Raw genomic sequence first — 25,551 nt, forward strand, 5'->3', positions numbered from 1 at the left:
TGATATTCCTGAGGTACTTTTTTCCCTGAGCTTTTGAATCTGTTGATTATGTGATCTTTGCATAAGCCACACCAGGAGGTTCTGTTGGAATTGCAAGGAGATTAACTTGGTTCTTTTCTTGGCTATATGTAGGATGCTGTTCCTACAGCCACCACAGAGACAAGGCAGGCAGAGGAGAAGGTGTGCTTGTGTTTTCCAGCTATATTCCTTGCAGCTCTGGTCTGATCTGCTGCAGAGCTTTATACTCTAGGGTTTTCTTGCCCATACCAGCTGCTCAGTCTTTTATTTCCTTCTGAATATACTTTGGATAATCTTCCCTCAGGTGTAAGATATTTGCTATACATACATAATTGGAATCTCATGGTGGTGTCTTCTTAAGTATAATTGACCATATTGTAATTTCTTCCTTCTGAGTGTGGGCTGCTTATTCATTGCCTTAGCAACGTAATCAATGTACTGTCTTGATTCTGAGAACCATGAATGAGGTCTTTGAACTAAGGCAGATACTTGCTATGATTTGGTTTAAATGGCAGTGTTCCTACCCTTATCCAAATTCATCATTCAGTAGCAACTTAGGAAGAGGCAGAATGGCACATTGCCTCTAGGTTGTGTGATGTCTTTAAATGCTTGAGTAAAAAATTCCATGTAAAGTCGGGTGTATGTTTTTTAGTCATATGCCAATAAACCTGAGTGGGTGGTAACTGTTACTTCCCTTAGGGGAGTCTTGCTGTGAGAATTCCTGCCCTACTTCTTAAAGCATAGTAAAGGCAATGTTGTGGGTTGGCTAAACCCAGTTGTAGCTACTACTGTAATCGTTTTAAGGAAGAATTAATTTCTTTGATACTGTAGTTAATAATGGGTAAAATAACTCTGCTTTTCAAATTGGAGAAGATGAAGATTGACATTTCATGTTAGTCCTGTGGATTTTTTTCACAGCTGTTCCAGATTCTTTAAACCCATTTCTGTGAGATTTTTGCCATCTAGATTTTAAAATAATAGTAATTATTTGCTGGATGACATTTTGCCAGGTAGCCCCCTTGCAGTGGAGAAAGTGAATGATCCTTAGCAGACCATGTCTGAGCTTTTTCACATGCTCCTGCGTGTTCATGCGTCTTTTATTCTAGAACTGACGTGCTGTCTCTGCTGCTTGGAGGGATGACATCCTTTGTATGGCAATACTTCCAATGCACAGCAAATAAACTTGGATGGAAGAGTTATTCACTTTTAAGATAGGTGCATGTTAGCACTGCATTGCAAGGGAACCTCACTTGTTTCACACTTTGAGCAATAAAGCATCTTCCTGGGGTAGCTGGGTAAGAGCTAACTGGGTGTTGTTGTACCTGGTTTTATGGATTTGTGCTTCAGCTCCTAATGTCTCCTGTAAGCGTCTGATCACCTGTTCTGAACCCCATAGTTCGGTTCTCCTTTCCTGTCTCTGGTTGTGCCTGCTGAGCTTTAAAAAACAAAATATTTAAATGATGATGGTGTGCATTATCTATGAAGAAAATAAATCACTTACGTAAGAGGAGAGGCTCAGAGCCCTGGGACTTTTTAGTCTGGAGTGGAGAACACTGAGAGGGGATTTAATAAATGTTTAGAAATATCTGAGGGCTGGGTGTCAAGAGAGGGGACAGGCTCTGCTCAGTTGCACCCTGTGACAGGACAAGGGGTAATGGATAGAAACTACAGCACAGGAGGTTCCACCTCAACAGGAGGAGGAACTTCTTCACTGTGAGGGTCACAAAGCACTGGAACAGGCTCCCCAGAGAGGTTGTGGAGTCTCCTTCTCTGGACACATTCAAAACCCATCTGGATGCATTCCTGTGCAGGCTACTCTAATTCATCCTGCTTTGGCAGAGGGTTGGACTTGATGATCTCTGGAGGTCCCGTCCAACCTCTGTGATTCTGTAAAGACAGTAAAATTCTGTCTTTACACAAACCAGAGACAAGATTTGTACAAAGATGAAAACATCAAGGTGTCTTCTACCTAACCTGTGGTGATTTTAATAACAAACCCCACATCTCTAGGAGGAGAATTTAAATGTAAGTATAGGACTGCCTTAGTATAACGAATTAGGTAATAATATAATAAATTCTGTAATTGATGGAGCGTGTACACAGATTTATGTGATGTACAATCACATAACCAATCATACTTAGTTTCTTTGCCATTTGTACTGTATATAAACTGCTGGTGTTTGGGCTAGCAGTGTGCTGGGTTTGTGTTTTATTGCTTAGCACCCATTTCTGGAGAATCAAAATAAAGCAACTCTCTCAACTCTGTCCATGGGTTTTTACACACCAGGTAAAGGACTCTGGTTTTGGGACTACACAGCTGCTTTTTTTTTTTTTTCTTTCCCCTCACAGATCTTGGAGCTTGGGATAGAGTTTTGGTGTTTATCAGTGTTTTCTCCCTTGTAAACAATTATTTTCCACTAAGGTATATAATGTGTAGTACAGTTAAACAAATTATATGTGTGATAAGAATAAGGGATGACTTTTTCCATACAAATCAGCCACTTCAGTTCTTTATTACCAAACGACAATTTCAAAGCTTTTTAGGAAAACAACCGTCAACTTTTGACTTCGTGAGCAGTAAAATAACTTCTCCATCACGAGATGAGGCAATTCTGTTCATCCCGGTTTATACGCGCAAGGCGATGGTTGGCTGAAGATGGCTCCGGCGGTCTGCGCTGCCTCTCCCGTGTCGGTGATCTTCGGCCGGCTGCGGACAGGGGCACGGCACACGTTACAGCGCTTAAAGCCTGGCTTTTAACGCGTTGAATCCGGTTTTGGCGGCTGGGCCGGGGCGGCAGGCGGGGCCGGGCCGGGCCGTAGCGGGAGGCGGGAAGGCGGAGGTCGCCGCGGCTGCGGCGGGAAGCGGTTCCGGGTCGTCGTCAGAAGCCAACATGGAGCCTGTCGGGCTTGCGGGGCGTTGCTGAGGGAGAGCCGGGCCGCAGTGGGGCCGCGCCGCCGCCATGTCGCTGGGCGAGTACGAGCGGCACTGCGACTCCATCAGCTCCGATTTCGGCAGCGAGTCTTCGGGCCGGGGCGGCTCCCGCGGCGGCGGCAGTCTGCCTGGCGAGCAGGAGGAGCTGCACTACATCCCCATCCGCACTCTGGGCCGCGGCGCCTTCGGCGAGGCCACCCTCTACCGCCGCACCGAGGTAGGCTGTCCCGCTGGGCTGCGGGAGAGAGGCCCCTCTCCTCCTTTTCCCCTCCCCGAGGAGGACGGTCCTGCTCAGGGGCCGCTGTCAGGACGAGCGGGGCGCTTTCCAGAGGCTGGGTGCCTGGAGGCCCCAGCGCCCTAAGAGCCGCAGAGGGGCTCGCTTCAGGGAGTGACAGCGCCCGGCACCAGAGCTTCGCAGAACAGCCGGGCTGTGAAGCGATGACCTCAGCCCTCGGTGTGGAGAGGCTCGGGGTTTGGGCTTCAGCACGTTTGAGCACCACCAGTCTCTTGGTCCCCAAAAGTTGTACAGGGAGATGGAGAGTCTTCTGATGCTAATAGGTTCCTCATTTTTCTATGTTTTATTTCAGTCACAGAGGACACGGGGACCTCTTATACAGGTAACTGTCTCGTGTCGAAGCATTTTAGCGTAATCATAGAATCACCTGGGTTGGAAGGGACCTATAAAGGTGGTCCAGGCCAACCACCCTGCAGTAAGCAGGGACATCCTCAACTAGATCAAATTGCCCAGAGCCCCATTGAGCCTCACCTTGAATATCTCCAGGGATGGGGCCTCAACCACCTCTCCGGGCAACCTGTTCCAGGTGCTCATTGTAAAGGACTTCTTCCTAACATCCAGTCTAAATCTACTGGAATGTAAGACCATTGCCCCTTGTCCTATCACTGCTGGCCTCTCTAAAAAGTCCCTCTCCAGCCTTCTTGCAGGCCCCCTTCAGGTACTGGAAGGTGGTGATTAGGTCTCCCCTGAGCTTTCTCCAGACTTTACAACCCCAGCTCCCTCTGCCTGTCCTCATAGGAGAGGTGCTCCAACCCCCTAATCGGTTTCGTGGACCTGCTCCATCAGATCCGTGTCCTTCCTCTGTTGAGGGCTTCAGAGCTGGAGGCAGTACTCCAGGTGCGGTCTTAGTAAAGTGGCAGAATCACCTCTCTGCATCTGCTGGCAGCGCTTCTTTTGATGCAGCCCAGGATGTGATTTGCCTTCTGGGCTGCAAGTGCACACTGTCTGCTCATGTCCAGCTTCTTGTCGACCACCATCCCCAAGTCCTTTTCCTCAGGCCTGCCCCCTTTCTGGGGGAAGGGCACCCCGAGGCATCATGGCCTGAGCAGCTGGAAGCATGACCACTGTTCACTTAACAGGTCACTCTGTGTCTGCCAGCACAGGTGGGCTTAACAAGGGCAAACTAAATCTGTTCTCGCTTCCTTGAATTATTTTTTTTTTTTTTTTAGGCATATCTGGATATTTGTAATGGCTTATGTTCTTCTACAATACCCTATGGTTCTGGGATTGGAAATGCACTATTCTCCCTTTATTGAACTAGAGTATGTTTAGTCTTCATTGAAACAAAGAAAACTCTGTTTTTCCCTGGAAGCCATGTAGTACAGTTTTTTTAGGTTGTGTGGTTTTTCGTGGATTTTTTCATCTGCTGGCCATCTAGAAAGTTGGTTTCAGGCCATCACTGTTCCTAGTGATAAACAGAAAGCCTCAAAACTTAATGTCGTGAAGAATCTTTGAAATCTGTAAGAGGCAGGAAAGTCTTCATGCCTTTCCTGAAATTGTAATTTCCTGCTATAAAGGTATGTACTGTTGTCTTTGTAGTAGTGTGTTTTTAATTAAAAGATGTTTTTCTGTTTCAGGATGACTCACTTGTGGTGTGGAAGGAGGTGGACCTGACTCGGCTGTCAGAAAAGGAGCGTCGTGATGCTTTGAACGAAATCGTTATCCTTGCCCTGCTGCAGCACGAGAACATCATTGCATACTACAACCACTTCATGGATAACACCACGCTGCTGATTGAGCTGGAGTACTGTAATGGTGAGGTCCCTACTCCCGCTTACAAACAAGTGGCTGCCACCTTGCTGAGCTGCTGTCCTGCAGAACTTGCAAGGGGTATTCCTGGGGTGACCTCTGGGAAGCAGAGGAGTGGATGTGAATTTTGCTGCCTAGCTCCTGAAGGAAAGGTTGAGAACCCTTCTGGTTGGTTTGTGTCTTGGGTGCCAAAGGAAAAAGTAGCAGCAGTTAGTTGAGGCAGTAAATGATTTTTTTGAGTCTTCTGAGTAGCTGGTTCCATGAAAAAATGGATTATTGGTAATGCATGCTTCTGATGTGCCTTGCTATGTTCTTTGAGGAGAACAGGAAAAAAAAAAAAAGTCAGGTGAGGCTATTTGGGCCTCTCTGCCAGCACAGAATGGGGCTGTTCTTCAGTAGCATCACTTAAAAACCTTCCATTTGGTAGTTATAAATCAAAGTTTAAAAATCAACTGGCACGCTGCAATTAGGAATTTTTTTCTGCCCTTTGCTATCTACTTCTGTTTTTTTACTACTAAATCTGGTCTTTTTGATGATGGAGAAATATTCAGAATTCCATCCAAGAGTAGGTGAGATGGTATTATTTCGAGTTTGCAGGGGAAACAGTCTCAGCTGGGATGGAGAGAGAGGTGGAAGGATTTGATATGAGGATCTGAGTTGCAGCTGCTCAAAGACAGCTGGAAGAGGAGGTCATATACCACTAATACTGCTGGAACAGGGTGCTTACCTTGAACTGCAATGTGGTTCCTCTTTGGATGAGTAGGACAGCACCTGTGGCTTGGTGTGCTGTGTGTGTTTGGGGGTTGCATTAAGCCTTGAGTCATCAGCAGAAACTTCTTTTTCTGATGGGAAAGGCTATCATGTTGTTATCATCTTAGATTATTTTCACTAGGATAGGTTGGAGAGGGCAACAGAGTTGTGCAAAGTACTTTTGAAGGGTGTCAGATGCTCTGGTTAGCAGGTTGGCCAAAGCTGGATTTGCTTCTCTGCTTTTTATTCTTATGCAGGGTGGAGTCCAATGGCAGAGTAGGGGAATGTAAGCTCTTGGATGCACCATTTCTTTTAGAAGTGTTCTGTGTGAGTTATTTAGCTGCCTGAAAAGCTAGCATGCTTGGGGCCATTATAAATCCAGTGGAGGGCATAGAGAGAAGCTGTAGTACTGATGTCTGTACATGTTTGTTAATGTTTTTAAACTGTTTTACTTAGGGACAATAACCAAGAGATGAATATACAACCTGCTCTGTCTGAGTATGTCTTGAGTGGTGCAGAACAAGAGACATGAGAATGAGGGAGTCTTGTTTAGACTTAGGGATGTTGGTTTTGCCAATGTGTTAATAGTTTTTTCTCTGACTTTCTTTGCAGTCCAGAAGTCCAAGATAATTTGTGAGTAATTTTTAAAGTAAGACTGCACTAGTTGCTATCAGACACTTCTCAGAATAAAAAGTTTTCAGTGTGTAATTGGCACGTATCTTCTGGAGATCAAGGAAGAGCTTTCAAATTTCAGTAAATATTGTTCCCATATTACAGTGGAGGAAGCTGATTTATTTGCCTGTAGTTCTCTATGTTTCTCATGGTACCATAACACTTAGATTTATCATGGGATAACATCAATGAATACATCTGAAATAGATTTGGGAAGAAATACTTTATGAAATACATTTGTGGAAAAGAGAGTGTCAGAAGGTTAGATGTGATTAGGTGAAACAAAGGAGGATCTAATTAGTTTTTAGTATATGTGCATAGAAATATTGCTTATCAGTTAAGAGCTAACTGGTCTCCTGGTATAGGATTTTGGCTGTCATGCTGCTCTTTGGTTCAGAAAGGCTGCAAAATAGGTGGCAAAATATCAGAGATGAGGAACAGAATTCCCTAAAAGCCTGCACAATTTACATCTTTAGGAAGGAAGCAGAAGTGAATACTTCAGTTACATGGTGAAGAGTGACTTGTAGATAATTTATGAATGTGTCGATAAGTCAGAAAAAAAGAAATCTTGAGAGGCTGAATGAGAAGAAGTTAAGCAAAGGGTATCTTAATTAGAATACCAGAAAAATTTGCCTAACATAGACATCTGAAGTAAATCCCTTAAGGAGACAAAGGAGCCGTTGCGGCCTTCTTTGAACATCCCCAGTTCAACAGGGCCTTGGAAATCACACAGCAGAAAGCTGCCTTGCACCACACCTGTGGGTATGGTGTTTCATTACTCTTAGGGCAAAATACGTAACAGGGAAATGAAATAGCAACAGGACGTGATCAGAGATTTGCTATTTACTGGTGTGATGCTAATCTGACAGGGAGTCAGATGTAGCATGCAGCATCAATTCTTTTAGCTTTCCTTGATTTTCAGTCTGCTGTCTTGAAATTTTGAGGTTGTCTAAAGAGCCTGCTGATTGCAGGCTTTATTGCTGCTGCTGTTGTCAATGCTTTGTGCATTCTGCATCAGTGTATTTGGCAGGACAGATGAAGGAGAGGGGCAGGTCAGGGCTGGGCAGTAACTGGGGAAAGGCTTGTGGGGAAATGTGCTTTCAGAGACTGCTCTGAACTTGTAATTGCTTGCTTTTTCTTGTCTTTTTTCATGTATTATTTGTTTATATATAATCCTGAGCAGGACAGTCTCACATGATTTGGATTACAGGTTATAAATGGTTATATATCTCAAGAAGCACTTGCAGGTTAAAAAGCAGGGAGGGCTAACCTGTCTTCTTACTGATTCACTTTATTAAATGGTGGTGTTAAAAAAGAATAATCTCTGCTTCAGCTCAGATATGTCAATGACGTTCTTAAATGGAGGGACAACTTAATTTTGTGGGTGCCTGACCAGTTTAAGTGAAGAGTGCTGAGGGGACAGCTGTAGTGATTTATCAGATCTCTTAGGGGATTTGAATATTCCCAAGAGTATCTGAACAGATTAACTGCTGCCATGAACTAAGATGCTAAGATAACTAAGAGCTCTGTCTTTCTCGCTCACTTAAAATTGCAGGAGGGAACCTCTATGATAAGATTCTGCGGCAAAAAGACAAGTTGTTTGAAGAAGAGGTAACGTGGACTGGTTTGAGGGAGCAGTGGGGCTGGCCTAATGCTTATCTGACTACTTATACACTTTTTCCTGGAGTGCTGGTGGGGACTTTCTATGTATATCTGGGGACTGGCATCCTTTGTCTCTTATTGCAAGCACTTATGGGAAACCTTTTCATTTCCTTTTTGGCCACCTTAGCATCTTGGCTAACTTGTAACTTTAAAGCCTCTTTCTCCATTTCTTCCTGGTTGATACTCAGATCTCTGTCATCTTAATAATTTTGTAGGTTCTTCTCTGAGTAACAACTTCAAATCTGTTTCACCAGAGATTTTTTTCTTACTCCTTTTTCTTTTCTGTTTGTTTTTTAAACGTTATTTTCTGCTGTCTGCTTCCCTCTTACGCTGGTGTGGTTAATGATTATACTTATTTAGCTTATAATGACTTCTAAGGCCTTCTGGCTGATTGTGAGTATTAAATGGTCACAGTTCATATTCCAGAGGTTTGGGAGTTTTTTTAAGCCTCACAGGACTTTTATTCCTGCCTTTGCAGATGGTGGTTTGGTATCTCTTTCAAATTGCATCAGCTGTGAGCTGCATTCATCGAGCAGGAATTCTTCACAGGTAAGTGTGGCATGCAATAAAGCTAAAGTAATTGGTGCACTTCATGGAAGTGAGTGCAGAACTTCTTTGAGTAGCCTTTGTTTAAAGCAAGCACTGAGTTTCTCTCCAAAGCACAGCTAAACTGCCTACATGTTAAATATAATTTCCATAAAGAATTTTTATTGGGCTAGGACCCATCTTGTGATGAATGTGCAATAAATTGTCTATGAAAATTAAACTGCTGGGTTTGATGCTGCAGCTTTGTGAACAAAGAGTTAATCCATGTATAAAGGAAGTAAATTGGCCCTTTATTGCCATAGCAAAGAAATAATGTTTGCTAAAGTGGGTAGGAAGAGCAGTTGCCACAGGCCAAAGGTGCTTCCTAACCACTCCTAACATCTTCCAATCAACATGCACATCTTTCTGTAATTCCTGGAGGCTAGTAGTGATGAAGAATTTGTGTTGGTGCATTGCTGTGCAAAGATTTGTCCTGTATTTGGCTCAATCTTATTTCTTGCCTGTTATTTAAGGAAGTAACATAGCTTGTTAGCTTGTAATGGTAATTTTGACACTGACTCTGAGATCTCAGTGTGTTGCTAATTACCTCTTTCTGTTGCCCTTTTCTATTTGGAAGAGGTAAATTTCATGGCTCATATGTGCCTCAGGAAGGCCATGATGTTCTGAAGAGGACTGCACATGTAAACAGCTGTTTCCAACATGGTTGTGCTGCACAACGTTCTTCTCCAACTAATGAGCATAGTTATGTGAAGATATTTTCTGTGAGAGAGCGTCCTGGTTGCTGCCTTCCTAAATCTTTGCTGTTTGGGAAGCCTTGCTAATGAAGGATTGGTACCCTATGCTCAACAAAGTAGTGCTGTTTTTGACCTAAAGCAGATGTCATGTCTGTCCTTCTTTGCAGCGGAGTTTCCTGCTTACCATCTCTGTTGCCCATTTTCACAGCAGGGTTCACAGTTGAGGAACATGTGTGGCCCCACATCCTTCCCTAATAATGAATTTAACAGTTATTTAAATGTTTGCAGTGATTTCCTCCTGCTGCAGACATTGTCAGTGACCCAGGACTTTGCGATGCCCCAAGTGGATGAGTGCAAAGTGCTGCTTTACTTGATGTTGCCTGATCCACAACTGGGAAGTAGTTGATGGTATGTTAGGAGAAGGGAGTGTTATGAAGTTACGAAGGGTGTTACGGCCATGGGAAGCATATCATACTGTGGGGACTTCCTCTCTGTATTTGCAGCCTCTTGTATTGATCTGTGAAACTGCATTTAAATGACTCCATGTTTCCAATGAGTTTTGGAATGCAGCTTTTTTTTTTTTTTTGTGGCCGTCAGCCTTTACCTTCTGAGCGTAGCATATTTCTGTTAGGAAGAGTTGGTTCTGAGGTGTAAGGCAGAGAGATGTTGTGCTCAATTTCTGGAGTGGTATCTCTTTCACACCTTCTCTTGTATATTTCCATATATACATATTCATGCATACATTTATGCTTTTAGGGAGCTCAGTGACTCCTGCCTTGGGTTCTGTTTATAAAACAAGGAACAGTAAGACCTGCTCAATGACTTTCATATGAGAAGAGACTGAGAGGAAGAAAGAACTGTCTTTGATCTGTGGCCTTTACATAGGTGTCTGGAGCATGAGTTTTTTTAGACTGTGTTGTGTTTTATGTGAGGATGTGATAAAATATGGGTAACTGCAGTTGCTATGCCAGGACTTGAGGTAAATTGCCTTTGGAGAGCTCTTTGTGTGCATGAGAGACAAATACTGGCAGGGTAGAAGCATTTTGAGGGGGAGGTAGAGTAGTGTGTGGAAGACTGCGAAATCCAAAAATACATTTGAGTATTTGCATTTGTTTTTCTTCTTTCAGAGATATAAAGACATTAAATATCTTTCTAACCAAGGCAAACCTGATTAAATTGGGAGACTATGGGCTGGCAAAGAAGCTGAACTCTGAGTACTCAATGGCTGAGACTGTAAGTATTTGCTGTCTTTATGTACAAACTGAGGTGTATTTTTCTTTCATCTCTGCATGTCTTGCAGAAGACCAGGGATGCTGTATGTTCTTGCTACTTGTTTTCTGTGATTTTTCTTTCCCTTTTCCCTCAATGTTACATCACTAACACTGGCACATTTGCTGTTCTGTGGCAGCCTGCAGTTATCCATGCTCCCAGGTTACCTTTAAGAGCTCTGTCTCTCTGCAAAGCAGCAATAGACCAAAGATAAGTGCAAGTGTGGGCGTGGAATTGTGCCAAAGCCAGTGTAGCTGTGATAGAGAGCACTGCTGTTCTTACCCTGGTACCTGGGCATGGAATCTGTGTAATTTGAAGGGGGTGCTGTCTGAAGGTCCATAGACAGCAGTGTTTTCACATTAGTGCAGTGTTCTCCCTCTAAGGTAGTTAAGCCCATTTTAGGAGATTAATCTGGTCATGCTGCTGGGTTAACAGGAGCACTTGCCTCAGCTACATCTAAGGTAGTTTGTATGTGCTTGCCTGACATTGCACCATGCCATAGATATGTCTCCTGTTTATTTAATACTCAGGCTCTGAAATGAATTTATGGAGAAGCAAGAAATGCAATTGTGCTTCTTTTGGTAATAAAGCGTGTGGTTTATTGGTCATGCTGTTGGGGAGGGATTTTATAGGAGAGATGAATTTTACCAGAAGACTGTCAAGCTTGACTTGGTTCCAGACCTTTCCAGAAAGCATTTTTGCAGCCAGAGTTACAACACAGGGTAAACTGTATTGCGGACATCTGAAAGGCTCAGCTTGGATTTCCCAGCTCCATCGGTTTCTCTGGAAAGGAAGACATTGTCTCAAGCTTCTTCTCCTAAAAGCATTTATTATAGTTTGGGATGCAAGCCAATTTGTACTTCCCCTTACCAGGCTGTGTTATTAGATTTAATGCAAGCTGTTGGTGTTCTGTTAGGATGTGCAGCTAAATACTTGCCAGCCTCCTTCCAGAACAGGAGTGCTATTGTGCAGTTACACAGTAAGTAGGCTGCTGCATAAAGCCCTCTCTAAGCAAAATCACTTCTGTTTTGTCAAATTTTCACGCCCTTTTGGCTTTTAGAGAAGGTGCAGTCTGTGTTAGGAGTTTGCAGCTTTGTTTTTGCCTGTGTTCATCTACACCTGCAAGGTCTTTTCCTTTTTAACATCTGAAAAAATTTGAACTACATACCTTCAGCTGTCTTTCATTCTGTATAGGTTGGCTGTGCTCTAGGCTAGGTGCTCAGTTTGTGATCTAGTGACCAGTGGCTGTCTGGAAGCCTTTTCATGCAAAACATGTTATTGACAGTATTTGTAATTGTAGCAGCCAAGTTATGAATTTTGTAGAATGTTTGTGTCTTGTTTGGCACAATTTCAGTTGCACCTAGGAGGGCTTCTATATTGAAGTGCTGGGGTTTGGGATTTTGTGTGTGGTGGAGGGTGTTTATTTCCTGAAACTAGCTGTTCAAGAGAACCCACTTCCGAAGTGAAAGCCTTTCAGATGATACTCAAGCAAGCCTTCTATTTTCTTGACCCCAAAGGAACCCCTCTTTCATTTGAGACAAAATAGCCTTTATCCTGGCAGTACCTTGTGATCAGACAGAGTGGCTCCATTGCTATGGGCTGGCATCTGTGTTTGGAGGCTTTGCTAGAGCCCTGTTCCTTCAGTTTCTTGTGAGGGTTTCCATATGCCTGCTCAGTATTTAAGCCCCCTATTACCTCTGAGTGTACCATATTTAAGAGAAGGCCAAGTCCTTGCTGTGTTGTCATGACAATTGCTGTATTGAGAAGTGTGTACCCCATCAGGATCTGAGCAGAGAGGCATCTAGCGTCTTGTAAGAAACTCAAGCACAGGCTTGTGGATGAAGAGTGCCTGTTGTTCCTATCCCATCCTTCTGTCCTGGGGTGTGTTATCTATGTCACTTCAGTGCTGTGCCAGAGCTGTGTCTAGCTCTGATGCTCACAGGCCTGTATAAACATGATGGCTGCAGAGCTCCTGAATTGAAGGCTGCTTAATCATTTCTGATTTTTAAATGTTCTTTTTTCCTAGCTGGTGGGAACTCCATATTACATGTCCCCAGAACTCTGCCAGGGTGTGAAATACAACTTCAAATCAGATATTTGGGCTGTGGGCTGTGTCATCTTTGAGCTGCTTACTCTGAAGAGGACCTTTGATGCTACTGTAAGTCTGCAAACCAGGATGGACTGAGTAACCTTATTTTTTATCACCCTAAGAGTCACACTTGGCTTATAACTTTCTTAACTTGTATTTCTCTCATTGTTGTTTAAATCTACTAATTAAGAAAGCAGTGGCCTGGGAGTGCTGAGAGAATGGCTATGTGATTTCCCCTACCCTGCATTTCAGATGCCTCTCTGGCTTCTACCAAACCCACCCTTGTCTGCAGCCTTGGGTTTACCGCATGCATGTGCTAGTTTGTGTCATAGCTGTGAATGAAACACCCTTCTCTCTGCAAGAGGGAAGTTTGTGACTCTAGTCTTTTTGCTTTTTTTTCTAGCATTACTAGCTGCGAATTTTCTGTGCAGCATTTTGTAGAGAAAACTTCCAGCCTTTGGATTTCATGGATTTAATTCTGTTGCACTTTATCAGTTTGGGTGCAAGAGAAGTGTGGTGAAGTTGGCATGGGGAGGGTGAAAGGGAGGCATTGCTGGCTGTTATCTGTCGTTTACCAGGTTGTGCTATGAGATGGGAAAAGCTGCTAGCTGCCATGGTGCAAGATTTTGTAACCCTCCAAGAGCCAATGTGAGAATTCCATCTTCGCCTGACTTCCTCGCACCATGGCTGCTGAGCCCCCAGTAGCTTGGCTGCTGTGCAGTGTTTCAGTGGCAGTATGCTGCACAGGTGATTCCATGCACAGAAAAACCTGTCCTTCCTGTACTGTTAGGGCATCTGGGGAAAACCTGGGTGTCGTTGCTAAGTCCTAGCTATCAGAGGTACTGTTTCTTCAGAAATTATTACTAGGTTTCTGGAGAATCTGCTAGGCAGGGAAAAAGAAGGACATGTCCTGATCAGAGAAGGAATCAGAAAATAATGATGACCTGTAGCATCTCTCTCCATTGGACACATTGTCCAGTTCAGTTCCTTTACAGCTGGTTTCTGGTTTCTGCTTAGAATCCCCTGAACCTTTGTGTGAAGATCGTACAGGGAAATCGTGCCATGGAGGTCGATTCCACTGTCTACTCCTGGGAACTGATCCAGATGGTGAATTCCTGCCTTGATCAGGTTGGAGAAATATTTCCACATTTTCAGACACCCATTCCCAGCTGCCTAAGCCACATAATTCAGGAGTGAAGGGGATGACCTGCCTGTTGCAACATGCAGGGGAATTTGTGAAGCCTGAGGCATTACTAAGGCTGGGCTTCCTCTAGTGCCCTGAAGTCATTGTCTCAACATACTCAGTCCTGCAGGCTCTGGAGAGGTGCTGGGTTTTCTCTGATGACAATCATTTAATGGGCTGGCAGAAGCAATTATTTTCTAATACAGTGCTGTGGAGGTGGGAGCGTTTTTTCAGTATGGTCTCTTAAGTTTCTGGCTTTCTGTAGGGAATTAATTTCTTGGAAGCAAACATAGTATTGATACCTTCAGAGCGTGGAAGTACCTTCTGCAGTTCCTGGCATTTCTCCCTACTCATGCCCAGTGTTTAAATTAATCTTAAAGGGAGTCTGGGAAGGAGGTCCATGCAGGCTTGAACTAGGTTTTCTGGCTCAAGATGTGGTTGCAGGTGGTGAGCATTTCCCAGGGAATGACGTGTTGGATGCTTCTTCCAGGATCCAGAGAAGAGACCCACTGCAGATGAGCTGCTTGAACATCCACTGCTCAGTAAGCGCAGGAGGTAATCATATGGTCTTGCCTGAAACCTGGACAGGTATCTGAGAGAACAGGAGGGTTTTTGCCAGCTAAGGTGCTTTATGCTTTTGTAGCAAAGTCCTCAAGTTAATTTGGCCTGATGTGAGGCAGTTGTTGGAGTACACATCATCCTTTCTAGGAAAAAAGTGCATTCTTGCTGTCTTGGCTTCTGATGGTGCATGGGTGTGGTGAGATAGGTCTCTGCATCTTCTTAGAAGCTGTTGTATTGAGAACTTTCAGGCATTTCATTTTGAGGCTCCTTTGAGGAATGCTGGTGCCTGCTCTTCAAATCTCTTGTGAACCAAAGGGTCCTAAAGCTCCTCCTATAGTTATTTGAAACAGTGTGCCAACATATATACCTCATGCAACAGAGACTCTTGCTTTCTCTCTTTGTGGCCTCCCTCCTCTGGTGAGAGTTGCATTGAAAGTGACCCATTTTAGCTTTCTTTGACCATCAGCCTGCATGTGCTATCTTTTTATGACAGCTATACCATAGTTCTGGACTCTATGGATCCCACATTGGTTGCTTTGGGAACAGCAGGCTTAGTTGTTTATACCAAGAGTCTTCTACTTGGTGGTCAGCAAAATTGGACCTTTGTCTTGCTGTATGCACTGGTAAAAGCCCAAATCTTGATGATATTTAGCCATTTAAGGTTTTTCTTCTGCAACATGGGTATTGGTTGGCCACATTCTAGTATATGTGTGGTTTGGTTGCCCTCAGCTCTCTTGGAGCTACACAGTACATTACTTCTGCCCTACTTACTGTGTATTGCTGTGAGTTGGTAAACAGCTGCCACGTTTCCTCCAAGAGGGAGCAGCATTTGGTTGGAAAGGAAAGCAGTCTGTGTGTGCAGCTTGTCAGTAAATTGCTCTGGGCAAAGTTACTGTTTCCTAAAATGCTTTTTCTCCTTTCATAGGGAGATGGAAGAGAAAGTTACACTGCTTAATGGGCCAAATAAGCGACCAAGGTAATTATTTAGGCATGTGTTTGAAAGGAAGTCTGGAGAGAAGATCTGTCCAGAGAGGAACTTTGCAGAGAATGTTAGCCTGTGACAATTTTAATGGAATAGTATAGTTTAGAAGATCCCTAAATGACAGGAAATGGACATAGTTGTTACATAGTTACTGTCCCATGTTTTATTCTGCCTTTTAATATCCTGCTTTTAGGTATGGCTGGAGCCTTTCCTCAGCAGTCCCATACAGCTCTCATCTGTCCTACTTTACAGCCTGCATATCTGAGCATGTAAAGTAAATCCCACTTTTGACAGAGATTCCCTTGAAACAGGAGGAATATGACTGTCTGAATGTTGAATATTAAGTAAATATAAATACTTTTCATGAAACTGCTTATATACAGGGATTCTCCACAGTCTGCAGCAAGCCTGTAAGCAGGGTTGCTCCGTGAAACAGATAGCTTCTGTGACACACAGAGATGTTTTTTTGTTGATTTATCAGATTTCTCTTTTTTCCCTCATAAACTTGGAAGTAGTATCTGAGCACTTTATGTGAAATTCTTCACTTCCTGGCTTGCTCCCAAACTGTTTTCTTTGATTATAACTTCCATTTTGCAGTCTGCTTGTGAATTGATTCTTAACTGCATTAAGGAGTCAGGTTTTTTTTGCCCTCAGAAGCTTGTAATTTAATTTAGAGAGGGAAGTTAGAAGCTTTTGGATGCTTCTGTATTTTGAGCAAGATTTCACGACCGTTTGTAAGGGTTTTGTTTTTCAGCTCCGTGGCCATTCAGTGAAAGCCCTGGTCTTTTAAAATTGGGTTGTAAGCTTTTCCCAATGCTTCCTGGAGGCTACTTTCTCTGCTGCTCTGAGAAGAGGTTTGTCCTGAGTCTCTCTCTAGCAGCCGAGGCCTTGCAGCCCCTCCACAAAGAGTCGCAGGTAAAGGTTGGAGGGGACCTCTGGATAGGTCATCTAGGCCAACACCCCTATGAGTGGTTTTGAAGGAGAAACTGATAACTGTAGGGAATTGAGTGATTACAGTGAACACAAACTCGTTATTAAAAGCATGTGTGTTTTGGGGGGGGTCTTGTGCAGGTCAAGTACCATGAATGAGGCTCCTATTGCGGTGGTGACTTCACGCACTAGTGAGGTGTATGTTTGGGGGGGTGGGAAGTCCACCCCCCAGAAGCTGGACGCCATCAAAAGTGGCTGCAGTGCACGCCAGGTGTGTGCTGGTAACACTCACTTTGCTGTGGTGACAGTGGAGAAGGAGCTCTACACGTGGGTGGTAAGTGAGAGAAACTGCAGGAAGGGGCTGCGGGTGGGAGAGTGCAGATTGCTCACTGTTTACAAGCTTAGAATTAGATGGACAAGCAGCTTGGAAAAGGACAAATCTGGTTGCAGTGGACACTGTAAGGCCATTTGCTTTGGGACTGACCCAATTCTTCCCAGTCAAGAGTGTGTTTGGGAGAGGCTTTCCTGTCATGACAGGAAGTGTATTGGAGACTGTGCTCTTGAGGATTGTAGGTGGTGGACTTGCAGGCTCAGACACTGAGTCAAACATCTTTTCTTCCCCTTCTTGACTACTGCAGATGCACTGGAGGCTTTGTAATGCTCTGTTTGCTTTATGTATTCTTGAGGAAGGTTCCCGAAGATTAGACTGGGTGGGATGAGTAACATCACTGTAATACAGATGTCATCACTAAGGCAGCTTGTAGGTGAAACCAGAGATGTCTTATACTAAACAACTCTGCTTTTTATGATGAGTGGAAATTCTCTGGTAGTTTAAAGGTCAATAAAAAAAAATGATAGCATATAATACCTTCAAAACATTTGAATCCAGTCTTCTCAGGCTTAGGTGGTTAGTGACATGGAGGTATTCTGCATCTCCAGGCTTCCACAGGCCTTTGTATTGATGATACAGAAATCTGTTACAACAGGTGAGAAAATACTGGTAGAGGGTGAGAGAAGAAGGAGATCCAGATGTGAAGAGAGCAAGTGGAAGTCATTTACTGGATGTTCTGCAAGAAAAGTCACTGAAAACTTTCAGCTGGCTATTAATATTTTAATTTTAGCTTCAACATTACTCAGAGTTGTTTTGTTTTTCCTGTAGAGTTGATAAGTCTGGCCACTTCAGTGACATTTATTTCATGCTGTGGGTTTCTTTGCGGCCATTATAACATAGAAAAGAAGGATGAATTTCAATCCTGCAGCAGGGATCAGGTTCTGTAGCCAGGCAGATGAGAAAAGAGCAGGGATTCCTCACCAGCTGGTGGCCTGAGACTGGATTACTCCTTGTTCATGCATAGCTGCCTGAACACCTGTACTGCCATTTAGAACGCTGCCTGCTGTTGTGCCACATAGCAGGCAGCAGCCTCTTCCCTAAGGTAGCTACCACACTTTCTCTTGTTCTTTGCTGTCTTCTGTTCATTTGAAGCATTGTATTTATTGGTGCTGTCTCTGCAGTTGTGGATACGTAACCTTACCAGGTGCTTCTGTCTTGCAGAACATGCAGGGGGGCACCAAGCTGCATGGGCAGCTGGGACATGGAGACAGAGCCTCCTACCGGCAGCCAAAGCATGTTGAGAAGCTGCAGGGAAAAGCCATTCGCCAGGTGTCCTGTGGAGATGATTTCACAGTGTGCATTACAGGTGAGAGCAGGTTCAACCCAAGATTTTTTGACATTGATGGCCTGAAATAGCTGCAGGTTGTGGTGTGAGATCATCTGCCTTAATGTGAACAAGGAAGGACTCCATATTCTCCTGATGACCTTTCTGCACTAAAGAGAACCATGGTTACAGAGAAGAAATTGCTCTGGCCATGTCCTTAGAGGTTAATACACAGCTCTGTGTGCTGACCAAGCTTCCCTTGTGTCCTTCAGATGAGGGCCAGGTGTATGCCTTTGGCTCAGACTATTATGGATGCATTGGTGTTGACAAGGCTTATGGCTCTGAGGTACTTGAGCCCCTGCAGCTGGATTTCTTCCTTACCAACCCTGTGGAGCAGGTCTCATGTGGAGATAACCATGTGGCAGTGCTGACCAGGAACAGAGAAGTGTACACATGGGGCTGCGGAGAGTATGGTAGGTACCATCTCCTGGAACCTAAAGGGACATGGCTGCTCCAGAAAGTGGCTGGATGCATGTGTGTAATGCAAGGCCTGTGTGAGGGCTGTCTGGTACATCCTGGGGGCAGAGAACATCGTTTATTGAGGCTCTCTTTCCTTGTAAGAATGAGGAACTGTGGATTGAGTCCTGGAGACTACTCTGGGAAGCTCTAGGGTGCTGCTTGGCTTCCTTGGGGAGGGCAGTTGTTCTGTGAGTGGGATTGGATTATCTTGAGGACTGGTGGGGAGTGGTGCCCATAGGGGAGCAGGTTTCTGGTTGTGCAGGGGGATTCCTTTGGGACTACAGAGAGGCAGTAGCATTGCTTAGGGATGGGCACCTCATGAGGACATTTCTGACTGCAGTGTGTTCACCCATGCAGGGCGCCTGGGCTTGGATTCTGAAGAAGATCACTATACCCCGCAGAAGGTAGGGCTGTGACTGCTTCTGAAGATCTGCATAGGCATAGATCCAAATTAGTTGCTCTTTGGAAATATTAACTGAGGCTCAGGTGGGTTTTCTGAGGTATCATACAGAGTTTGCAAGGGGTTTAACTTCCTCACTTTATTTTGCTTCGTATGTCCTTAGAGATCGTGGCAAAGGAATGTGCCACTTTTAAACCAGCCAGCATAATGACTTACAGTTCCATTGATCTGTTCTCCATGCCAGAACTGGAAATGCCCAACTTAATGTTGTAGAAAACATAGTAGGAAATATCAAATTGCTTGCTTCAGGTCTGTAGAGGAAACTCAGAACAGTGCAAAGGGCTGGGAGTCTTTGAATTTGATATAATGAGTTAAAGATGAGTTGAAAGTAGAACAACTCTTGAAATACAGTGCTAGGTGTAATTGAGGTAATTTAACCCATTGGAGGTTACAAACAAGAAGGAGAAAGATGTACCTGGAAGCCAAATACCTGTGATCACACAGTATTACACCCACATAGCCTAGAACCAGCCCTGCTCAGCTAGCTGGGTCTGGTGCTTGTAGACTCCAGCTGGCCAGGATGCCTGTGCACCATGTTTCTGGTTCCTGTGCTGGCTTGCTGCTGTCTGCAGACAAGGTTTGGAATGCTTTCAATTTCTGCCTTGTGACTGGAGGTTCAGTGTGCTGCAGACTTCTATGATATTCTTAAGCCTTCATTCAAAACAACTGCATTGGCTGTTGTCAGTGCCCCAACTGGCTGAATCACTGCTCTAACCCCAGATCTTTTCCATGTGCCAACTTCTATGTAATAGGCATTGGGATTTTCATTTTCCTGGGCCATAATAACCCCATGCAGTGCTACAGACTGGGGAATGAGTGGCTGGAGAGCAGCCTGGCTGAGAGGGACCTGGGAGTGCTGGTTGACAGCTGGCTGAACATGAGCCAGCGATGTGCCCAGGCGACACAGAAGGCCAAAGGCATCTTGGCCTGTATCAGGAGTAGTGTGGCCAGCAGGACTAGGGATGTAATTCTGCCCCTTTACTTGGCACTGGTGAGTCCTCACCCCGATTACTGTGTGCAGTTCTGGGCCACTCACTTCAGGAAGCATATTGAGGTGCTGGAGTGGGTCCAGAGGAGAGCAACGAGACTGGTGAGGGGGCTGGAGGGAAAGGCTGAGGGAGCTGGGATTGTTCAGCCTGGAGAAGAGGAGACTTAGAGGGGACCTTATCACTCTCTGCAACTACCTAAGAGGAAGTTGTAGTCAGGTGGGGGTCAGGGTCTTCTCCCAGGCAACTTGTGACACAACAAGAGGGCATGGTATGAAGCTGCACCAGGGGAAGTTTAGGTTAGATATGAGGAAGCACTTCCTCACAGAAGGGCTGATTAGGCACTGGGATGGACTGCTCAGCTTGGTGGTGGAGGTCTGTAAGAAAAGATTGGATGTGGCACTTGGTGGCATGGTTTAGCTGATGTTGTGGTGTTAGGTCATGGGCCAGACTTGATGATCTCAGAGGTCTTTTCCAGCCTCAGTGATTCTGTAATTTATTCCATATAGGTGGATGTTCCGAAGACCTTAACCATTGTATCTGTTTACTGTGGCTGTGATGGGACTTTCCTGCTCACCCAGACAGGCAAAGTTTTGGCATGTGGACTCAACGAGTTCAACAAGCTGGGCCTGAATCAGTGCACCTCAGGGATAATCAACCATGATGTAAGTGCATTTAGGTCCCTGGCTCCAGCTCCCAGCAGTCAGTAGCATATGGGGAAATGAAGGTCCTGTGACAGCGAAAAAGTGTTCATTAGCTTTCGACCAGATTATTAGTTCCAATCCAAGAGAATGGATACTAGGATTAAGGGAAGAGGCAGTTTGTTCCTCAGTTTCCTGTCTGTGCTGTGGTCTTACGTCAGATGTGAGGTAGCAAAGCAGACCGTGAGCTGCTCCAGGGTGACGTAGGCAGTGACACAGATTCTGGCAGTTCTCTAACATACTCATGGTGGGACTTTCTGGGTTGATGTTGTGGCCTGCCAAGACCTGCTTGTGTAGATATTTGCTGATGAATGTGTGTTTTTTCACTCTGTGCTTACCCATGTCTTTTCTCAAGACATACTGCGAGGTGCCATACGCCACTTCGCTTACTTTGGCCAAGCAACTGTCCTTCTACAAGATCCGCACCATTTCTCCAGGGAAGACACACACAGCTTCCATTGATGGTGAGTTCTGTGTGTTAAGAAGTGAATACTGGTTGCTGAGTTATTTTACATCACCTTTTGGCCTGACCCTTGACATTGAGGGTTGTGCCCTTGGTAGCAGGGCTCATGCCTGCTCCAGGAACCCAGGATTTCTGTCCTTCAGCAGTATTGCTTCCTGGTCAGCAGACACTCATCATCTTCTGGGTCAGCTTTCCTCTTTTCTTTAAAGGGGAAGAAAAAAAAAACATTTAGGAAAGAATCACGGTCTGGGATGGCAAAGGAATTGTTTGACTGAGTTAAGCTCTGCCCAGCTGACAATATTCACAGGGCTCTGAGGGAGTCCCACCTCCCAGCATCAAAAAAGGGGAGCATTGGGAGAAGGAAGTGGGGAGGTGTTTCCAGGCTAAAGGCATTCCTCTTGACTGGCACTGTCCTCTCCCAGCCTGGCTGGCTTCTCAGCAGAGTCCTTTCTGGTCATGGGCTGTTGCTGCTAGTTCTGTGCATGCATGGCTGCTTCCACAGCTGGGCCCTTGCTGTGACTGTCTCCTCATTCCCCCTCTCAGAGCGAGGCCGCCTGCTGACCTTCGGCTCCAACAAGTGCGGACAGCTTGGTGTTGGGGACTATAAGAAGCACCTGGGAATTAACCTGCTGGGAGGCCCCTTGGGGGGTAAGCAGGTGATCAGGGTTTCATGTGGAGATGAATTCACCATAGCTGCTACTGACGGTGAGTGGGTCTTTGCAAAGTTGTGGTGGGTTTCTTGGAATTAGATCTGCAGGGTGGTTAAATGGCTCCCACTGGTCATTTCCTAGACTACCCTTGCAGCACTGCAGTGGGCTAAAGAAATCCTCCTAGGCTGAGGCAGTCTGGTAGTTGTCCCAGTGCAGCACTGAGCGTTTGCTGTCCGTGGCACTGCAGAGTGCCAGCCTGATGGCTGCCTGTGAGGTTTGTTGGATTAGATACTTTGGGATAGCAGTTACAGCAGAGAGTGATCCTTGCAGCAATTACAGGCTGAGAAATTGAGGCTCCTGAATCTCTCTTTCCTCAGACAACCATATTTTTGCCTGGGGCAATGGTGGGAATGGGCGTCTGGCCATGACATCAACTGAGAGAGCTCACGGCTCCGATATTTGTACCTCGTGGCCTCGGCCAATATTTGGATCATTGCATCATGTGCCAGACCTGTCGTGCCGTGGCTGGCACACCATCATCATTGTTGGTAAGTTTAGGATGAAATTTCGGGATCTTGGTTATGGTGAAGTATTGCTTGCTGGGATCTAGGCTACAAATCCACCTGGGAACAGGCCAGGCTGCTGTGGGGGAATGCAGCAAGATTCTGTGAGCTCTAGGCCTGCAACACGGGCTTCATTGTGTGGTGTTGTAGGATTTGTTTTGCTCTCCATGTAGCGCCCTGACTGAAAGCATGTTTCTCTTCTTGCAGAAAAGGTGTTGAACTCTAAAACAATCCGTTCTAACAGCAGTGGCCTGTCCATTGGTACTGGTAAGTAACCTGCCCTGGGGAGCTGTGGTTTAAGTCCTCCACGGTGTGGTGGGTGCAGTTTGATCCTGCAGCATGGTTTCGCTTTGAAAGGTCTCACAGAAGAGTTAGAAGGAAATCCAGTTGATGCCATGCATAGGAAGGGATAGCCCAAAGCTGGGAAAGAGGAACTGTAGTAGAGGAGGAGCATGGATGCAGCGAGGCCTTTATAGTTGAGGAACTCAATTTGACAAGGAAAAGCTGAGAGGAATTCACTGAAGGAAGCTGATAAGGAAAGGGAGGCTGTGGGGCAGCTGCTGGAGAGATGGAGTCCAGTTTCTTGGACCTGTGGGAGGGCTGGAGCCATAAAGCTGCAAAAGACTGCTGCACACAAACCCTTTTTGGAAGCAGTGCTAGAAGACAAGCTGTTGAGGGAGATGCTGCTAGCATGTGCTCTCACTATGGCCATTCAGCCCAAATTTCTGCCTCTTCTCTGCTCCTGCTGTGGTTTGGCAACAGGAATATGAAAGGTGGGTAAACTACAAAGTTTTTGCTCTTGTTTGCTAGTGGCTCAGAGCTCCACAACTGGAGGAGGAGAGGAAGAGTATAATGAACAGGAAGCAGAGACCTCCAGTCCCAGTGGAGGCTTTCGGGGAACCATAGAAGCAGATCGTGAGTTGGGAGGCTGGATCAGCACCACAGAGGCTAAGGGAGGCAACAGCGCTGAGAGCAGCTCCTGCCCTGGCTGGCTGCGGAAGGTAGTGTAGTGTCTCAGAAATGCCTTCGTACGGGGATCTGGGCTGTGGAAAAGCCAAGTGGCCTCTTCCACCTTTAAGGGCTGCTCAAACATTTCTGTTCGCAGAGCTGTGGTGCTGTACTGGGAGCCCTTTAGGCCTTGCTGCCTTTTTTACCACAAGAGGGTGTTGGTGCATTGACTGAGATGAAGTCAGCTGCCGGAAGGCAGGCAGGCAGGCCTGACAGTGCTGCTTTTGTGTATCCAGGAGCTGGAGAATGCTGAATTCATCCCCATGCCTGACAGCCCTTTTCCTCTGAGCATGGCATCTTCAGAGCCTGAGAAAGAGACTCTTCCTTACCAGAAACTTCAAGGACTCAAAGTCGCCACTGAGGAACCTGTTGCATTAAACAAGCCCAAAACAGAGCCCTGGGTAATGTTACCCAAACGGATGGTTGGCCAAAAGCTCTTGGGGACCATAAATGGCAATGTTTGAATTACAGGGAGGGCTGATAAGAAGGTATTGGATTGGCCTCATTCATCTGGGTGAGGAAAAGAGGGCCATTGATAATCAGACATGATGCTGCAAAGAGAACAGTTCACAGGAATTTAGAACACAAAGCTGAGGCCTGGTGAGACTGAAAATAATGAGATCAGTTCTATGGGAAAATGCAGTTAATGCAGTTTGAAAAGAGAAACCTAGGAGCCAGAAGCCTAGTGGAAGGTAGAAATTTAGCAAGCAGAAATTGCTGTGAGATAGGAAAATGAACTAGTAGGAAATCACTGAGAACCTTATTCCAAGAGTGTTCAGTCCCAAGAGAAGTTACAGATCCCAGGTTTAGGGAAGGGGAAGTAAACCACATGGATTTTGATGATAGGACAGGAATATCTCTCCCAGAAAAAGGTGGAAGTTAGTGGCTTTGTACTGAAGATTAACAACTAGTAGCTTGCTGACCTTGGCTGCTAGAAGTTTAGGAAGCTGGGAAACAAAATAAGGTGACCCTTTCTGGTTTCTTCTTGTGGCACATATAACTCCTGGCCTTGCACTCAAACCTGGCCTGGCTTTCTCCATGTCTCTGCAGCCTGCTTGCCTGAGTCCAGCTGTGCCATGCAGTGAAGGGAAGGCTGCATCTCCTGTGGCAGGCTGCATGTGCAGTGCTCTCCAGGTGGAGGTGACGCACCTCCGAGGCCTGGTTTTACAGTGTCTGGAGGATCAGAAGAGGCTGCAGCAGGAAACCGTTCGTCTGAGTGCCCAACTCCAGCGGTTCTGCAGAGGGACAGAGGGAATGACGCAGGTGGGGACTCATCACCTGGGTGCACATCCATGCCCAGGACTTGCTACACTGATCTGGTCTCCCATGTAGATTGTGGAGGCTGTGCAGAAGAAAGCAGCTCTTAATAGATGTCTCTCTTAAAGCATAATGAGGAGACTGAGCATGGTGCCTCGGTCCTTCTTTGAGCTGCTCTGGTAGGAATGAAGCCAAGAAGACAGTTTCCTGTGAGGACAGCCCAGTCTTTGAGGGACCTGGGATTCCCTGTTACTTTGCCTGATGAGAAGGAATAGGCAGTCAGATGTCACAGAGAGTTCCAAATGACTGGAGAATAGGAATGTTTCATACTAAATGTGCCATTCCTCGTTTCTTTGCAGATAGTCCTAGAGCTGTTTGGATAACTGCTCTGTGTTTTGCAGGTGGAGGTTCATTCCAAAGGAACACAGACAGCCAAAGAGGAGATGGAAGTGGATCCGAAACCTGACTTGGATTCGGATTCCTGGTGTCTCCTGGGAACGGACTCGTGCCGCTCCAGCCTCTAGTCTCCTGAGCCCACCAGGATCCATCTAACTTCACAGCACACTAACCGAATGCAGAGAGCAGCTTCCTGGCTTCAGGGCACTCGCAGACAAGGAGCGAGGCCGGAGGCTCCGGAGCAGCACCCATGGACGTTTGATATGAACTAGGAGTGAGTTTGAGAGGGAAAGGGCCCTTGAGCTCTAGGCCAGCTCAGTGATTGAAACAGCAGCAGCTCCTCTTTGTATCTTATCTGTCAATTCTGCACCTGAGGCAGAATGGCCCCATTAGGGCAATGGCTCCAGTAAGGCTTGTGGCCCTTTCATTGTTTCACTGCTTCTTAGGAGCTGCCTTTGGGACCTCAGTATTCATCACTGCATCTCTAGATGAGAGGAGGAGACATGTTTCATACTAAAGTT

At 45.5% G+C, this 25,551-nt stretch overlaps 1 protein-coding gene across 2 annotated transcripts; it reads left to right on the plus strand.

Annotated features, from left to right (window-relative positions):
- The first annotated feature begins 2,978 nt into the window (after window positions 1-2,978).
- NEK9 (NIMA related kinase 9) lies at window positions 2,979-25,159 on the plus strand. 2 transcript variants are annotated; one of them, XM_054380662.1, is made up of 23 exons: window positions 2,979-3,167; window positions 3,538-3,567; window positions 4,823-5,000; window positions 7,972-8,027; window positions 8,557-8,627; window positions 10,486-10,591; window positions 12,654-12,785; window positions 13,734-13,844; window positions 14,390-14,454; window positions 15,386-15,436; window positions 16,514-16,706; window positions 17,925-18,069; window positions 18,300-18,500; window positions 18,904-18,950; window positions 20,502-20,657; window positions 21,049-21,157; window positions 21,700-21,861; window positions 22,184-22,354; window positions 22,577-22,636; window positions 23,180-23,370; window positions 23,614-23,778; window positions 24,428-24,640; window positions 25,036-25,159. In XM_054380662.1, exons 1-23 carry the CDS (start codon window positions 2,979-2,981, stop codon window positions 25,156-25,158), a joined length of 2,925 nt encoding a protein of 974 aa, XP_054236637.1. In that variant the 3' UTR covers window position 25,159. The 2 variants fall into 2 exon arrangements, with proteins under 2 accessions (XP_054236637.1, XP_054236638.1); XM_054380663.1 differs by lacking the exon at window positions 3,538-3,567.
- Window positions 25,160-25,551: the final 392 nt, after the last annotated feature.

This window comes from Indicator indicator, chromosome 4 (genome assembly GCF_027791375.1).
Source record: "Indicator indicator isolate 239-I01 chromosome 4, UM_Iind_1.1, whole genome shotgun sequence".
Taxonomy (NCBI): Eukaryota; Metazoa; Chordata; class Aves; order Piciformes; family Indicatoridae; genus Indicator; species Indicator indicator.

Bases quoted from the DNA above. Each gene is read 5' to 3' on its own strand.
- NEK9 (XM_054380662.1), top strand. From the start codon at position 2,979: ATGTCGCTGGGCGAGTACGAGCGGCACTGCGACTCCATCAGCTCCGAT. The intron at 3,568-4,822 runs GTAACTGTCTCG...TTTCTGTTTCAG, and splicing joins CACGGGGACCTCTTATACAG to GATGACTCACTTGTGGTGTG. The intron at 21,862-22,183 runs GTGAGTGGGTCT...CTCTTTCCTCAG, and splicing joins CACCATAGCTGCTACTGACG to ACAACCATATTTTTGCCTGG.